Source organism: Glycine max, chromosome 18, assembly GCF_000004515.6.
Source record: "Glycine max cultivar Williams 82 chromosome 18, Glycine_max_v4.0, whole genome shotgun sequence".
Classification (NCBI taxonomy): domain Eukaryota; kingdom Viridiplantae; phylum Streptophyta; class Magnoliopsida; order Fabales; family Fabaceae; genus Glycine; species Glycine max.
The window spans coordinates 6,963,263-6,981,109 of NC_038254.2; the positions used below are offsets into that span (position 1 = coordinate 6,963,263).

Sequence of the window (17,847 nt, forward strand, 5' to 3'; positions counted from 1 at the left end):
TATGAAAAAAATGTGTTACAGATATCATTAATGTGTTAGACATAATTTAAAAAAATGCAGAACATGGACACTTATACATAATTGCAAGGATTCAAATCATAGTTTTTTTTTTATTATTTTATCCTCCTATTTTGGGGTAGTTGTCCATGAAACTGGTGCATGATATATATATATATATATATATATATATATATATATATATATATATATATATATATATATATATATATTGGATTCTTTGACATTCAAACTATAAAAAAATGTGTCACAGCTATCACTAATGGGTTGGACATAATTTAAAAAAAAAAATACAAAACATGAACACTTAAGCATAGTTGATCATTCAAAAAATAAGTGTCCCCACCGTCCCAAAAGTTCAAGTAAAACAAATTAATATTTTTTCACTATCAATGTATTTCATTTCACATCATTCATAAATTAATAAAACATTCTTCAAGTATACAATTTTCACACTAATATTTTTAACTAATTTTATTTAACTTCAAAATTTTCTCCAATTTTATTATCATTTTCCTTTATCTATATATATTTCTAAAAAAAATTTAAAAAAAAAACAAAAAATCATGTTGAGAATTCGGGTTTTGGGGACCCGAATTGTCAACACAAAATTGTAAATTTTTTTAGAAATCACAGCGTAAATTTGTATATTGGGGTAAATAATGGGAGAGGTTGTAAATTTTGATATATTTTTTTGTATATTCTGGAAAAAAATTCTCCAAGACCATGCATAACCATTGAAGTTAATAATATATATATATATATATATATATATATATATATATATATATATATATATATATATATATATATATATATATATATATATATATATATATATATATATATATATATATATATATATGCTATGGAGCTTGTAGTTCAATTGACAGCAGTCCAAGTCTTCAAGAATTGAGTGGGGTATGGATATCACAAGTTCAATGTTCTTCCATGCCAAAAGGTGCTGATCGAAAGAGGGGGCTCAATTCTCAACCAAAAAAATAAATTCTCGAACAAAAATATATTTCAAATTGCAACACAAAGGTAGCAACAATTAACTTCAATCAGACAGTGTTAATTTGCTTTTACAAACCCGAGGCAAAACAATTTTTTTCATTTAGATGTGGCAAGTGACAACAAATGTTGAACCCTAAGAAACTGTTACATGATGCTTCAACTCAGTAATATTCTTAGGTCACTTTGAAGCTTCAGCTGATAGATCTTAGGAGACAAATTTACAAGTCAACTACTATATGGACACAGGTCTGAACTCAACTCAACTATCAACAAAAAATTAGGTCACTGCCCAAAACATTTCATTATGGAAGAGGTAAAAGCAGAAGTCAGAAATTTCATTCCAGCAGATCCACCAGGAAAGTATGATATAGAATAGTAGCCAAGTGAGAGAACCTGCAACCAAAGTCAAAATTTCAATTTCAATACAAGACGGATAGTTTTATAAAGAAACATTACAGAAGAAAATATAAAAAAAAATATGCAAGACACATCTCCACACTCCCCAGCTGCTGGAAGCTTGGAACCATGTTAAACATACAATACACACACATCAAATAAAGTGCACTACCAAGAGTGCGGAAATAACAGTTCTTAAATTTATATTGGTTTTGCTACATTGAAGGAATTGTTCCTAATTGCTATAATAAATTCTCTGTAATCAATACATATCCTATTTGCTCATTATAAATAAAGGCTTTGGTGGTCATCCAAGACACACATTTTCTATACAAATTCTATATGGTATCAGAGCAGATTATTGTTATTCTTGGGTGAGGTATCACAATAATCGTGTCTCACTGGGGACCCACTGTCCCTGGTGGGCCCTTCGCTCGTCGTTTCTTTTCAATAACCAGTTTAAGCTTTTCTGGCCACTAACCCATGGATCTTCCTTCCGTCGATCTACACTGCACCATTGACGGCGTCTTGAAGAACCACTGACACGTTCTCACACAAGTCTTTTTGCTCATGCAGGCCCATATTGTGGTGAACAATACTATGCTGAGCCTCTGCCCTTGTTTGGTAGCCTTCCCAACACCCTGTGCCTACCTGCGACCATCATTGCCTGTCTTTGATGACCCAAAACCCCACAACCGCGCTGCCGTCAGCCACCACACATGCCCCCAGGCAGGTGCATCTCACGCTTTCAATGCGTGCTCTTTTCACAGGTGAACAGTACCCATCATAACTGCAGGCCTCCGTTGACTGCTGCCTGCTGCCGAGCCATCATTTATTCAGCAAAACCACACAGCTAGAGCCACCTTTCCTTTCTGGTAGGTTTACCACATTTGTAACAAGCTTGGTCCAAATCACATATATGCTCCAGCTTGAGGGAGAGTGTTAGATCACATAATATTCTCTTATTTATTATTAGATAGCAATTAGGGATTTACTTCTTATTAATCTCATTATTAGATTGATCCTATGTAATCAATATTGATCCTATTTGCTCATAATAAATAAAGGCTTTGTGTGATCATCCCAGACACACCCAGTTTCTATACAAATTCTGTATAAACAATGCTCAAAAGTAAAAAAAAAAAAAAAAAAAAAAAAACTTGAGCATGCCTTAAATCAACAGCAAATGAAAACAATAACTCATGGGAGTTGGAGAACGGCAAGCTACAAAGAAGCATTTTGAGGATATGTGAAACTGATACCTGCACTACAGAGAATACCACAGAGAGAATGTAGCTGTGAAGCACCATTGATACATATATGGTACCAATCATACTGCCTAAAAAAGCCAATGTGAAAGGGAGCCTCTGAAAAATAATTACAAAGAGAGACAGTTAGGAAGAAGCAGCAAACATGTGCAATTAAATCAAAAAGACTATTTTCTCCCCAAAAAGCCCAAACAAACTCAATTTGAAGCAACATATAGTGACTGGACAAGCTTTTTATTACCATGCAAGCAATAGGAAATGAAATTCTAGCAAGTTACCTCCATTGACAACATGTGAGCAAGCTGATTCTTTGGACCCTTGAGAGCAAAGAATGATCCAATAATAAATCCACACCCAAGTGTAAAGCAAAGAGCAAACTTTTGGGGCATAACCACCATGATGGGCAGAAATAATGTAAATGCTATGAAAACAAAGAAGACTCCACTAGCAAGAAACAAACCAAAATACACAAGCGCTTTGCCAGAAGGCACATTGCTAGTGGCAGACTGGAAATTGCCAGGTAGATCTCTCACACCTTTAGAAACCCTAAACAATAAGAAACAAACTGTGTAACCACTTGAGGACATAAGTTCAGGCAAAATTATCAGTATTTGTTATTTTGTTATAAAAGGCTTTCTGGACAGCATGTTCTTTCATCATGATGTAGAAAATCCATTTAAAAAAAGAGGAAAATTGAAACGCACACTGTCTGTTTTTCCTGCAGCATTTTATACCATCAAGAAAAGAAACTGAAGATAAATAAAAAATATAAATAATAACAAGTCCTCTAGATAGGAGTGGAAATAAAGTCACTCATCTAAGACCTATACTCTAAACCACATCAAGCCTAAGCCAATTAGGCTTACTTACCAAACAAGTCTATTTAGTTAAAAGCATTTCAGACCCAACAGGATGACATATAATAATTTGAATCTTATTATTCATGATTTGAATCCTATGATTCGGCTACCCATTGATTTGTATCATAAAATGAATCTCAAATGACTTTGAATCTTATGATTCATGAATGAATTGGTACAATTTCATATCATTGATACGAATCACATGATTCAACACTTCATTATTTTTTAATTTTTTTACTTTTCTTTCACCAATTAATTCTCATGAAAGAAATTGAAAAGTCATATGAGCTTAAATTGTGAAATGAAAAGGAATTGAAGGAGCACTTCTGACCTTATCCAATTTGATTATTCCACTACTACACTAATAATTTTGTTTTATGAGATTTATGGTTAATTTGTTGTATCCATTTCTAGTTTAAAATTATTACATTGAAGGCTAATACAATATATAACATTTGTGATATATTTGAAGTTATTTTTCTTGTTTTTGAATCTTATGATTCAATACAAATGATTCACAATTCAAAAATTAGCTAAGCTATTCAAGATTTGAATCTCACTTTGATAAACTGGGGCTGGCATCCTTAAATAAATAATGTGTTATTAACTTTTTACTGTAATATTGAGATTATATACTTATTGATATATGGGGCTAAAGTCAGCTGACCTACATATAAATTTAGGTCCATTAACCTATTTAAAACTTACAAGTATGTTTTTTACCCATAAAAGAGTCTTACAACAAAGTACGTTTTTATGCAAGTTTTTAGGCTAAGTTAAGCTTCCAATTCCAAGTTCTAAAAAGGCTAGAAGGCTTAGGCCCTACAAAGCCCCACCTCAAGTAATATGAGATGCCCAGTGGAGTAAGTCCCACATCAAGTAATATGAGATGCCCGGTGGAGTACTTAAGTGGCTTGGTTCTCCCCCCTCAACAGCTAACTTTTATGGGAGGGTACCCTAAGTGCTTGAGTGCTTGTCAATTGATATACGCCAGCTCCTCTCAAGGGAAGTGCTATTATAGAGACTTGGATATTATGGGCGCCTAAGTCCAACATTGAGTAGTATGGGATGCTTGGGGAAGTACTTAAGTGGCTTGGTTCTAGCTTTTAAGGAAACAAGTGCTTGAGTGATTATCAAAAACTTTTTTATGAACAATGACACACTACCAAAACTAATAAAAAATGTTTTTAATACAATAGATATTAAATGGTTTAACTTTGAATTTTGCAAAACCAAGCTTGGTTGGTCTTCCTTCATTTGTCTTCCCTCCATTCATCTTCTGCCTCTCTCTCTCTCTCTCTCTCTCTAAACTCCTCACTTTCTCATGTTAAACCAACTTCACCAAAACCCCCTCAAACAATGATGAAGGACAAAGGCAGCAAAGATGAAATATAATGGTGATGGCAAATGAACTTTGACAGCTCTACAAGAATGAGCAAGCAGCTGCTAACTAAACTGATCTAGGAGCAAGTACAGTGGAACTACAACTACACTAAGACTATGTTCTGCTTTTCACCAAAAAAAGAACTTAAACTTGACTCATCCGGTTTGTACACTCCAATCAGTTTACCAATTTTTGACAAAACTGTCTGTCCCACCAATTCGTACTGAGTTGCCAGCATCTCTGATATAATGTGTGAATTACCTAGCCAGTCCACTGTTCAGACTAGAAAGTCTGATCTGAGTTTCATAATTATGTAACAAAATGAGTGGTGATGTCTACAAATAAGTTATCTCTAGTGAAATGGATATGTATCTCAATGTGTTTGGTCATCTCATAAAATACTAGATTTGAGGCAATACGTAGTGCAATTTGATTATCACAAATGAGTGTCATCTAGCTGACCTCACCAAATCTAATTCCAAGAAGTAATTGGTTGAGCCAAATGAATTCACAAGCAGCTGATGTTATGACTTGGTATCTACTCCAACACTTGGCATTGTGATAGCATTATGTTTTTGACTTTTCAAAGATATCAAATTATCTCCAATGAATACACAATATCCAACAATGTAATCCTAAATTCCTAATCACCAAGGGGGCAAACCCAATCAGCATTTGAGTATCCAACGATCTGAGTATGACCATTATCCTCATAGATAGTAAACTTTCTTGGAACTCATTTAATGTACTTCAAGGTACAAACTAATGCATTCTAAGGAGACACTAGATGTCATTGCTGTAAAGAACCTCGACAAGCTTCCAATGACTCACAAGTGAGATGAGCGCAAAAAATATGCTCAATGGATGCATTAATGGTGGAATTGATAATGCTACATATACAGGTATCAATTTTAGTCCATGTAGAGTGCTTGCTAATAGCCATAGAGCCAGCGTTGGTTAACAAGCCAAGGTTTGACATGCAAAGCCTATGTGTTGTAGTTGCTCCCATCCAACTTGTCAATGGAGAGTACAATGACATAGTTTGAGAATAGGGGGCTTAGTCTCGGAATGTCTTTGGAAGCAGCTGATGTCGCAGATCCAGCCAAGGGTCACAATGGGTGGTGGGGAAGACAATGCAACAAAAAACCAAAAAGCACCTTTCAAAGGGGCACATCCAACTGATCCAAGTAGAGGTCAAATGGAAGAGAGGACCAGAGGTCCAAATAGAGGTGAATACATGTAGAGGAGAGATACTGTGATATGTCACCAACTTGTGGTGGTGCATAACATTTCCACTGGAGGTGGGGTCCAGTGGGAAAACAACCTGTGGTTGAAATAAATATGTTGGGGGTGGCTGGCTATGCATTGGTGGGGGGAGGGGGGGATCAAATGACATTAAGACAATAGTGGAGCAGTGGTAGCAGCTGAAAACAGGGTATGAACAAGCCAGCACTGGGGGAGGGGGGAAGAAACTGGAAATGAGACAGTTTTTCTGAAAAAAAGAATCACCAATGGGCAGCCAGTTGATCCAGCAGGTATACATGGATTAGGGCTGCATCTTAGCAAGCTCTTAATTCCATGTTAATGAAAAAGAAATTTGAGAAACATTTGATAAAATGTGTGTCAAAGCTATACAAATACAGCAAAGCTAAATTATATTAGACTAAAAAAATAACTAAACAAATTACAATTACCTTAATTATCATAATTACATGATCTTTTTAGCCTACACAATGTATCTAGACACTATTTACATGTTTTCCCCGTCCCAAAGTGCCTATACTAGATAATCATAAATTACAATCATAGCTCTAAGCATCTAACTTATATACTAAGCCTCTCACAGTCTCACTAATATAACTGTAAGTAACAAAGTTTTTCTCTTAAAGCATAGCTTGACAGCAAAAAACAAATGGCAATACATCCATTATCAGTGTATGACAGCTAACTATTGAGTAGAAGTTTGGGTTCAGCCTCAACGAAAAAATAAAAAATGGATCATTATAGCTCACCAATTGTTTTTGCAAAATAATAACAATGGTCGGTGGTAAGGTCTAGCTTGCTCAAGCCATGACTGTACCAATACATCAACACATTCATGATTTGTCATGTATGTACACATAACATCAACTATTGAGTTAACTCAATTTAGCGTCATTATTTATTTCCCTTAAAAGTATTTCCAGAGAAGTTTATCTAAACAGCCCCAATATATGACCAATATTTCCCACCCGAAGCTTCTCAGGCACGGATCTGGGGTTTCACTCGACAGAACCAAACGAACATTATGTCATTTTCTCTAAATAACAAATAATAGCAACTAAAAAATCATGAAAAATAGAACGATATAAGTTCTTGACATCTTTCTCCTATGAAGCAAATGGCAGGTGGAGATTGCTTACACGCTGAAAGTGCCGGAAACGGTGTCGTTGGCAGACCTAACGGCGGATTCGATATCGAAGGGGAAAGCGGAGGAGTCCTCAGAGGATTGGGCGGATGCGTAGGAGTTCCAATCGGCGAGCAACGACGACGCCGGCTTCGCCTCCTCCTCGCTGCTCTGCCCCGAGAACCAACCCTGCATTTTTCTCGCCGATTCCCACAAATGCAATTGCGATCTTTGCTTGAAGAAAGTCACAAACCTTCGAGAAGGGGAAATGGAACGAGGGTTTGTGATTCGCTCTCCCTGGATTAGATTTAACTGTTGCGTGCTGAGTCTTACTGTTACCTGTTAAGCAATGGATTCCATAGTTGAGTGCTGCTCGTGCAATGTATATGATGAAATCACTAGTGGATTGCTTCCACAATTTTCCACTATTCTTTATTTATTTAACTCTTTTTTTTTAAATTTTAATTACCAATTATTACATTGAATTATTCCTTAAAATTATGAAAATTACTCCTAAATAGACCGGTCTGACCCGTCTCAAGAAATATAAGATTTGAATTTATTTTTTTAGCTCATATTAAATATAAATTTTTAATCCAATCCAATTTCCAATCTAGTCTAATGCAGAATAAGTCCACAAAATCTTGTTAAAAACCCAGGAAAAAAAATGGATTTTTAGAAGGCTTGGGCTTCATTTTCTAAGTTCAAATTAAAAATGAATAAAAAATAAATAAAGTGAGTAAAATAAAATAAGAAAAAAAACTTAAAAAATGCAAGCTCTTAAATCTAAGCTAAATGAGTGGGGTTAATTTGAATTCTCTTAGCTGGACAATAGAATTGCCCAGAAAGTGAGTGCATGAGCTAGACCAGCTTGGACAATCTACTAGCAGAAGGGGATTTCTTGATGGCAGAGCAGAGATCTGTTTTCCAACAAGAATTTTGGGCATTCACTAGGCAGAAAGAAAGTTCTTTGTTCCAAAAATGGCACCCTAAATGGATCAACTAAGGGACTACAATTCTAAATATTTTCATATCTGCATAAAATCCAGGCAGAGGAGGAATCAGATTCTCGAATTATAAGTCTCAAAATGGTATCGCCCCATTGCTCTGATTGGAGTATCCTCAAGATGGGTTACACATTGCAGAAGGGGTAGACTACTCCTTCTTACAATATGTAGACGACTCCATTGCTTTGGGGGAAGCCACTTTTGAAAACCTTTGGGCCCTCAATACTTTTTTTTCGTGGATTTGAATTATGCTCCTTTTTTGTGATTAACACTGATCAGAATTTCTCTATGGCAACTGGTGACTTTCTACATTACAAAGTGGCATCTCCATCTTTCAAATTTATGGGACTCCTGGTTGGTATTAATCCTAGGCTAAGCTCTCGATTGGTGGAAGACTGGTACTTATTAACTCTGTTTTATCTAGTCTGCATCTTTTCTTCCTTTCTTTTTATAAATCCCCCTCAAAGGTTCTCAGGATCCTCAGTTGAATACAAAGGAACTACCTTTGGAATGGGATTTCTGAAAGCCAGAAGATTAATTGGCTCAATTGGCACAAGGTATGCACCCCAAAGTCTCAATGGGGCCTTGGTATCAAGAACCTTGAAATATTCAATGTAAGCCTTTTTTCAAAATGGAAGTGCAGATTTCTAAATTAACAATATTGTATCTGGTCAAAATCCTCTCAATGGTGGCGCGATCTTCATAACTTACACGATTTTTCTCCCAGCAGACCAGGATGGTTTGAAACCTACATCCAAAGGAAGGTCAGTAATGGGTCTTCATATTTCTTTTTGGTCCTATAAGTGGAGTGGTGGCTTGACGATCAGAGATGAGTTTCCCAGATTGTTCCAAGTGGCTACCAATAAGGAAGCATTAGTTTCAGGCATGGCCCTAGTGGTTGATAATTCTATTAAGTTGTAATGGAGGTGGTGTAGATAGCTATTTGCTTGGGAGGAGGAGCAATTAACCATTCTACTGACTCAACTCAATGGAGTCAATCTTGTCCATGACAGAAACGATTGCTGGATTTGGAAGCTGGAAGTGGAGAAAGGTTTTTCGGTGGCCTCATGATGTGAATCCCCCTTTCCTTGCTTTAATTTGGGTCAATTCTAGGATGGAATTCGCACATCAATTGAGTCAGAAATGTATTGTTAACTTTTATTCGTTTCTCAGCGGATAAAACTTGGATTGGAAAGATTCCAAAACGAACCACTACCCATACTTGTGGGAGAGTGATGCTCCCTCTAAGGTATTGGTCTTTTCATGGAGATTGCTTTTGGACAGACTCCTAACCTATGATCAGTTGCACAAAGGGAACGTCTATATTTAGAATCTAGAGGTGTCTTGCTATTTTTATATTGCACAACAGGAAACAGCCATCCACCTTGTCTTTTCATGTCCAGAAGCTTTGTTTATCTGGTATGGTGTGTTTAAATGGATGGGAATTGATATGGTCATCCCACAAACATAGCTGCAACTTTTCGATCAGTTCAGTTAGCTTCTTTGTTAGAGGAAGGAGAAATCGTAGATGGAAACATTTACTTTGGCATGTAACATATATGTTGGTGCATGTGGAATGCTAGGAACAATATTATTTTTCTTGACCAGCAGTTTGATGGATCACAGATTCTGGCAAAGATAAAAACTATCTCTTGGCAATGGTTTCTATACAAAAGGAGGAACAAGTCTCTTATTTTCTTCTCCACTTGGTATAAAAATCCTCTGTTGTATGTGTCTCAATTCATAGCAAATGCAAAGGGCTCTTTTAGTATATTTTATATCACTCCTCATCTATTATGAGAGGCATTTTTTTTGTAATTAGGCAGTGGTACTTCTTGTACTTTTCTGCTCTCATTAAGTATAATATTACACCTTTGCCTTAAAAAAAAAAAAAAACCTGTAGACTCCCGTCCCAAAATACCAACCAAAGAGAAAAATTGTATTATTCCTAGATTGTAACTATTATTTTTTTTAACAAGTTGCATTAATTAGCTAATCAATTAGTCTATTTTAGTTTATTAAAAGTAAGTTTAGAATATGTTGGTACCTCAACAACTATGGATAAAAGAGAAAAATAAATTGCGTTTAGCTTATATAGTGACTATAGTTAGGTTTAAAACATTGACTATAGTTTGGTGTATTATTTCTAAATCGAGGTAGACTTAATCAATATAATTAATGACCTTTGGACTAAAGTTACAAAAATAGGTGCATCAAACTAAATTGTTAAGATATAATATTTTAATTTTTTAACCAAATTTAAGCATAGTTTAATCTGGATTTTTACCAAACTTGAATTAATAGATTTCATTTTTAGAAGTTCAAATTTGGCCATACCATAAATTTTGTTTTACAAAACTTTCAAATTCTCTCTTTTTTTTTAAACTCAATTTTAACAAATTGGGTCTATTAAATTGTCTTCTACTCAAAACTCACCAATCAAAACATCCAATTTCATCCAAAATATATTCTCGAGGTTTTCCCTCTTCAAACTCTATTTTGCATCTTATAAATTCTTCAAAACTTTCAAATTTCCTCTAAACTTCTCACGTTTAAAATTTTAAAATTACTTCATTTCTCAAATTCACCCTAAACTTTTAAATATTTAGATATAAAGGAAAATCGATTAACTAAATTTGCCTAATTTTAAAACTAGACTTAATTAATTAAAAAAACTCGAGGGACAAAATCATTTGCAATTTAAACTAAAGGGATGAAAATACAACTAAATGAAAAATAAAAGATAAGTATTCTCTACATTTATAAATTTTCTTTTACAAAACTTTCAAATTCTCCTTTTTTGTTTTTACTCACTTTTTACACCCCTCAGACCCCTGTCAAATACACTCGCGTCTTGCATCCTTCCTTTCTAGTTCTTAATGAAACATTCATTTTTCTGCCGCTAAGGAAGCTTAGCAGAAAACAATGAAATGGAGGGTAACACAATAGATAAAAAATAACAATAATTAGTTAAATGCTGCAGGTGGTGGTGGAGGCCTCAAAATTTTCAAGAGTTGAACTTCGAAAACCAAAGGCTCTTGTGCATGAGAAAAAAGGCTGCGACGAGGGCCAAACTGCAATAAAACAAAAATACAGTTTACAATCTACTATAATCAAATATCATTATTGGCAATTTACATTAGCAGTTAAGGGCATATATATATATATATATCTAACCTCTTCAGGTATTGGTTGCAAGTTCTCATTTACATATCCCACTGAAGGTGGTATCAGTGCTCTTCTCTTTCCTAAAAGTAGAAGAAAAAGTAAATGCCAAAAAAGAATAATCACAATGATAAGATTATTGATGTTACTAACATGTTATTGTTGTTCTTACACAAAATAGTGCTGTGCTCTCTTAACTGATCAAGAGCGTCATTAATTTTTTTTTATGTAATGTCCATTATTATGTTTAAATATCGCTTGACATTTAAAGCATATAAAAATAAGCATGTTAAAAGTATTGAATTTAGAGAAGAAAAAAAATACAAAAATAGAATGATGGAAATAGATTTACATATTAAATAATTATAAATTATTATTATTATTATTATTATTATTATTATTATTATCAAATATATCACTCTTAAGAATATATATAATTTTTATAAAAAAAAAGAATATATAGAATTTTTCTAGAGTTAAATGAAAAAAAAATACTGACTATTAATGTTCTCATTGCCAACTTACCTAGATAATTAGGTTATGTAAATTTAATATACAACCTTTCTATAAATTGAGCTATTGGGTTCCACGAATTTATTGATTCAGGAACTAACACCCTCTAAGGAATTGCAAAAATTAAATCTCATATGCATTAGAATATTATTAAAAAATAAGAGTAATTGCTAAAACATAAAAGATGAAGACTAAGCTAAGTGATGAACTTGATAGTTGAGAGTATAAGGTTAAAGTTAGAATGAGAAATGACATTAAGAGTATTCAATGAATGTGAAGTAATAGTTGTAAGATTGAAGGAGGAAGATGTCACATAAGCAAAAATGTCATGACACAACAATGCCAACTAAATCACTGAAATGGCAGCGTAGTAATCTGTGTTTCAAAGATTATATATTATAAATAGATAGATTCTATGCCAAAGTTTGGACTAAAATGTATGTAACAAATTTGTGATGCAATACTAGTCAGGAAAATAATGATTATATAGGAACATACCACCAACTTTCATGCCAGTCAAGACCTCCTTTAAGCCCACTATCATCTGTATAAATATGCAATTAGCATAATGAGACCTCGTAATTTTTAATTGTTCACGAGAAAAACAACAAACAAGTAGTTGAAAGTCAGATGGATGAATGGATCAATATATTATAATAGGTTGAACTTGTTAAAGTCTAAATGCAGAAAATTAACGAGGCAGAATAAAAAGGGATAACTATAGAATATCAGAAGTTAGAGCCGAATTTTGTGGTTAATGGAATCCTCAACTTTGAAGAATGTTAGGGGGAAAAAAATCAGAAAAAATCAACAATGATTCGAGTTAGATAGCACTTAACATATTTCTTTTTCTTTTGTTTCACAAGCATTAACATACTTCTTTTTCTTTTTCTTTACCAGTAGCATCAGCATGCTTGTTTCACAAGCATCCATTGACATATTTCTTTTTGTTTTTCAACTTTGAAGAATGTTAGGAAAAAATCAGTAATGATTAGACTTAGACTGCAACAAAACGCTGCCCCACTTAACTAAATTGTCTTGTGCCTCTTTACATATTTCTTTTCTTTTGTTTCACCAGTATCACCATACTTTGAAATCCAACAATTAAAATTACAACTTTGAAGTTATTGAGCAAAGTAGAAAGAATATGGCAAGGTCTCAGAAAGATCTTTATCTATGATTACACACATTAAGAACCACATTGACATACATAGTTAACGTAAGGCCAGTGGTCTACAATTACAGATGCAGATACTTGCTAAATGCTACATTACCACTGAATATAATTTAAAGAAGAAAAAAAAAGGGATTTCATGAAATCTTTCTTCTAACCCTCTTTTATCATTTTTTTTTTCATTTGTTACTTTTCCATTGAGTTAAGGAACTCTGACTACTACATCTATGTTCAATAAAAAAAAATGACAATGCAACCTTATCTAATATTCAAAAGTAAACATATTTAAGAGTTCACAGGACCCTACAAGTCGAATGAAAGAAACTGACCTGATTCTCATCCAAAGGAAGTATAACAGGATTACTTTCTCCGTTGAATTGGTCCACTGTGCTATCATCAATTAGAGTTTGAAACCATGCAACAGTAGGACAGGTTTAGGTCAGATAAACCGGCTTAAGGACAATTAAGGGGGAAAAATGACACAAGGAAGTCAAATGAGTGTATGTCTTACAATCCCATGATGATTTGGTTGGGTCGTGACAATCAGTGAAATATCATGTAAATGAAAAATTCACAGCATGCAATTACCTGAAAACAAAGTATCCATTTGCACGTCTGCATACACAATTGAATGTAACCAAATCTCCATCGTGTGCTTCTGGTCCTTCCCCTTCTACAATATCTAATTTGAAAACTTGATATGAATACCTTATTTATGGCCAAAGACTTGTGATAGCTTGATTTCTTTCAATCACAAGGGATAGTAAAATGCATGAAGTTTCATTGTTTTTGACAAGAAACAAGTATTTTCACTCCTATTTTGAAGAAGCCTGGAAGAATCAGGTGCTGCTTAATCATACTGTCATACAATGAATGGGATGTAACATACACACATAAATAAAGAGAAAATAAGGATATCAGCCTTTGCATCAAACAGAAATGAGATTCATCAGTGAGAAACCTCAAAGTGTTCTTGCATCAACAATTTCTCCGATACATGCATACTTGATTTTACTCAAGGAGTATAACATGAATGTTATAGAATTGTTTACCTTGAACTCTCACTCCACTAGGTAGCTTCAAAGTCCTACATGCTTCACATAAAAAATAGTAAATCACAATACACTAACACTTTCCATTTCAGAAAAATAAGACTACGTAATAAAAATATGGAGAAAAGACAGACAAACCGTATGACTTCAGGTTCCTTCATGTCTGGCATAATTGGTGCAGCCAAAGCAGGAGAAGCATAACATAACATGTGATTAATTCCCATAAACTGAAGAACCATCCTTCTTGAAAATTTGTCCACTGTTAATATGGAGACTCTGTTAGACTCAGCATAGTTGAGATTTGCATCCTCCATGCACCTGGATTTATCCAAGGTTTAAAGCACATGGTCAAGAGAAGTGTTTCTCAAGAAACATGATAACTTTATGCATTAAAAGAATCCATTTTGAATTGAAATATAACTTCTTAGTGTTCAGAAAAATGTAGCATATAATAAATCAACAGAAATTCTGAATTCCCTGAACCCACATGGAAATCCCCTAATGCGTAGAGGCTAGTTGAGTAACTATAACTGAGTGAAACTACTTACAATTCGGGGCTGGGCATCAGTTGCCCGCCCCAACATGTCATTGCCGCCCTGCCTGGTAGTATTGGGTTGCCTCCCCCATTCTACCACTTTTTTACATACCAAAACCATAGAATTCTTTTACATTAGTTAATGCTACCGATATTGGCTAAATTTTTCAAAGAGAATATAGCTAAATCTTCCCAGCAGTATAAAGCAAGGTAAAATTAATTAATGTACTAAAAAAAATCAGGGAAAAGCATAATGGATCGAGAATACAGGTTGGTATTCATACAACGAACAATTAACTGATCGCATTACCAAGGGATTATGATAATTTCACTGATCGCATTTGTGGAAAATAAATATGAACAAGAGAACAATACATGAATATAATGAGCATTTCAAGGGTGCAGAGAAAGATAACACAATTGGACATAGTTGTTAAGAAAAATGAAATTATTAGAGGGAAAATTTATACCCTGGAGATGCAGATACAGAAACAGCACATGGAGGTGGAAGCAAGAGAAATGGTAGAGCTCCCATACTCAAATTGGAATGTGAGAATTCAAGCACTGAATTACTAGCCAAGCTCAAAACCGAACAAAGCATTATCTCTATCTATGACTCTATCCAGAAGTAAGATACTTGTTGATGAGTATGGACCCACGTGGCCCACCATTAGTTGTTGTTTTCTTAATACTTAAATGATATAAGAGAGAAATTTTGATTTTGAAAAATAAAAGTTGACAATTATTTTGTTCTTACCTCTTTTTTCTTGGTCAAATTTAATTTCTTTTTCCAATTAAACAAGTAGAGGGTTTTTTCTTACTTAATTATACTTTTTATGTGTTAAATTTACATTGTGTAAGATTTTGATTCTTTAAATTTTTGTTTGGGTCATTTTTACTTTTTATTTTAGACTTAATTATCAATTTGTTGCTTCAATTATTTTAAAGTTTTCAATTAGGTTATGATATTTTAAAACCCTTCAATCAAGTTCTCTAAATTTCAAAAACTACCTTAATCAAAGTATTTTTTGTCCAATTGAATGTAGTCAAGATTTTAAATACGGACAATTTTTGTCTATGAATAATGATGGTTTTTAACTGTCATTATATTTATTATTAGCAAAAATATGTATCTTCATTTTTTTTTGTGCTATTAAGTTTCTATTATATTAAATTTGATATATTATAAATTTATGTTGTTGACTTGTATATTAATTTAATATTTTTTTCTGCATACATGTCTATTTATATGCATTTAAATTAAATTCTTATATATGTCTTTAGATTATCTATTTAAGAAATTACTTAATTAATTTTAAAATTGAAAAAAAACATAATTTTTAATTTTTAGAATTTAAATAAAAAGCATTTTTAACTAACAAATTGTTCCTTCTAAAAAAATAACAAATTGTTAGTTTTTAAGATTGAAACTGCAATCTCATTAATCAATCATTATATGTTTAATTATTATTTATTTTGTTCTCAATATTGAGTCCAGTAACTACACCAGTCATGGCATTTTTCTGCAGTATATCTATGTCCAAGTGAGAACATATAAAGGCATTAATAAATTCAAGTAAAATAAATCTTATACTTTGCTTGAATCATGGGGATGTAAGTCAGCTCTAGTTCCAAAATCAGTATTTAAAAATAATAATAACATAATGAAGAAAATTGTAAGTGAGCTCTAGTTGCATACCTAGGATGTAGAGAAGCAATCTTATTATGCAAGAATTATATGACAATCGATTTATCTTCAATGATTTTCTTGTTTTTCTGCCACGATATCTTTTTTTGTTGAGGACTGCAGAATAACTTAATTTTATTAACTAGTCTTGGCTTAAATAATCAACCAATATACTTAAAAAGATATAGTTAAGAAATTAGGAAGAATAAAGATGTAAGCAATACACTAACACCATAAAAAATTGCAACTTAACCGCAAATTTTTAAGATGCATCAAACAAAAACTTCAGCAATTATCGTTGATCGGTGCAAATTACAACCTTCAAGGCCTGAAATGTAATAAGTACTTCTCTGAAGGTTGTAACTTATAATTGTTCATTAGATATGAGAATCCAAGAATAATTATCTACATGTGCATATTACTTCGCATTTTATTTTATAAATTTTTTAAACCTTGTGATCCCTAAAAGAGTGCACTTTGATAAAAGCAACTAAGGTTCTCAGAATTTGTAACAAGCAGATAATAGGCGGGACCTGTTCGAATGCAAAAAATAAATTAAATATAAGCTAAATTGCAGAAAATAAATTAAATATAAGTTAAATAGGTGGTATGTTTGATTTACATTTTTATTTTCTATTTTTATTTTTTTTTATATCATTTTTAGATTAATTTAAAATTACATTTTTTGTCATCGCGTTTTAATTTTACTTAGAATGAGATTTTTATTTTCAGACACTGAAAATGGAATTTTATTGTTTTATTTTTTTAGTTTGTTTAGGAAAATATGTTTTATTTGATTTGTTATTTTCTATTTTCAGATTTAAACAGGTTTTTGTCAAGGAGACATAAGTAATGCATTTTTAACGGAGAAATTGCCTGTGAGTATAGTAAGTCCTAAATACATGGAGATAATTGTAATTTGCTAAAAAAAATATTTTCCCTTTAGGCTTTATCTTCTGATTTAAATTCCTCCATACTTTATGTCCAAAAAAACCTTCATCTTTTACTTGATTCCTTTGTTTTAAGATATTTTCCTCTGTTTTTTAGGATACATTATTCTTTAAATTCCTTCATAATTTATTATGTTAAAAATTACTCTATATTTTATTTAAATATATCTTAAATTTTTATAAATAAATTTATTAAAATATACTAAATTGGCCTCATATAGTACTGAAAAAATATCAATAAGTATAAATATGATATTGTTTATTCTTATAAAGATAAACATATAGATTTACTCATAAAAAAATAAAGCTGAGGATTTGAAATTTAGAATACGATTATATCTACTAATTTATTTATTTTTATAAAGATAGGGATAAAAATTTATTACTGATAAAAAAAATAAAGATAAAGATTATATCTTCTAATTCGAACGT

At 32.7% G+C, this 17,847-nt stretch overlaps 2 protein-coding genes across 2 annotated transcripts; both read right to left on the reverse strand.

The window, feature by feature from the left end:
• Positions 1 to 1,096: 1,096 nt before the first annotated feature.
• LOC100805914 (protein transport protein SFT2) lies at positions 1,097 to 7,753 on the reverse strand. The gene is made up of 4 exons (XM_003551347.4): positions 7,349 to 7,753; positions 2,978 to 3,245; positions 2,694 to 2,798; positions 1,097 to 1,428 (listed from the first exon to the last, which is right to left on the reverse strand). Exons 1-4 carry the CDS (start codon positions 7,525 to 7,527, stop codon positions 1,318 to 1,320), a joined length of 663 nt encoding a protein of 220 aa, XP_003551395.1. The 5' UTR covers positions 7,528 to 7,753; the 3' UTR covers positions 1,097 to 1,317.
• A 3,285-nt stretch (positions 7,754 to 11,038) lies between these two features.
• On the reverse strand, positions 11,039 to 15,403 carry LOC100500635 (FKBP-like peptidyl-prolyl cis-trans isomerase family protein). The gene is made up of 8 exons (NM_001250213.2): positions 15,249 to 15,403; positions 14,382 to 14,561; positions 14,244 to 14,278; positions 13,780 to 13,873; positions 13,521 to 13,581; positions 12,516 to 12,561; positions 11,517 to 11,587; positions 11,039 to 11,413 (listed from the first exon to the last, which is right to left on the reverse strand). The coding sequence occupies exons 1-8, from the start codon at positions 15,377 to 15,379 to the stop codon at positions 11,306 to 11,308; spliced, it is 726 nt and encodes a 241-aa protein (NP_001237142.2). The 5' UTR covers positions 15,380 to 15,403; the 3' UTR covers positions 11,039 to 11,305.
• Positions 15,404 to 17,847: the final 2,444 nt, after the last annotated feature.

Coding starts and splice junctions, on each gene's coding strand:
- LOC100805914 (XM_003551347.4), bottom strand. CDS start 7,527: ATGCAGGGTTGGTTCTCGGGGCAGAGCAGCGAGGAGGAGGCGAAGCCG. Junction 3,246..7,348: donor GTTTCCGGCACTTTCAGCGT/GTAAGCAATCTC, acceptor CTTATTGTTTAG/GGTTTCTAAAGGTGTGAGAG. Junction 1,429..2,693: donor TGGTATTCTCTGTAGTGCAG/GTATCAGTTTCA, acceptor CTTTGGTTGCAG/GTTCTCTCACTTGGCTACTA.
- LOC100500635 (NM_001250213.2), bottom strand. CDS start 15,379: ATGCTTTGTTCGGTTTTGAGCTTGGCTAGTAATTCAGTGCTTGAATTC. Junction 14,562..15,248: donor TCTGTATCTGCATCTCCAGG/GTATAAATTTTC, acceptor GGATAAATCCAG/GTGCATGGAGGATGCAAATC. Junction 12,562..13,520: donor TTCCTTTGGATGAGAATCAG/GTCAGTTTCTTT, acceptor ATATTTATACAG/ATGATAGTGGGCTTAAAGGA.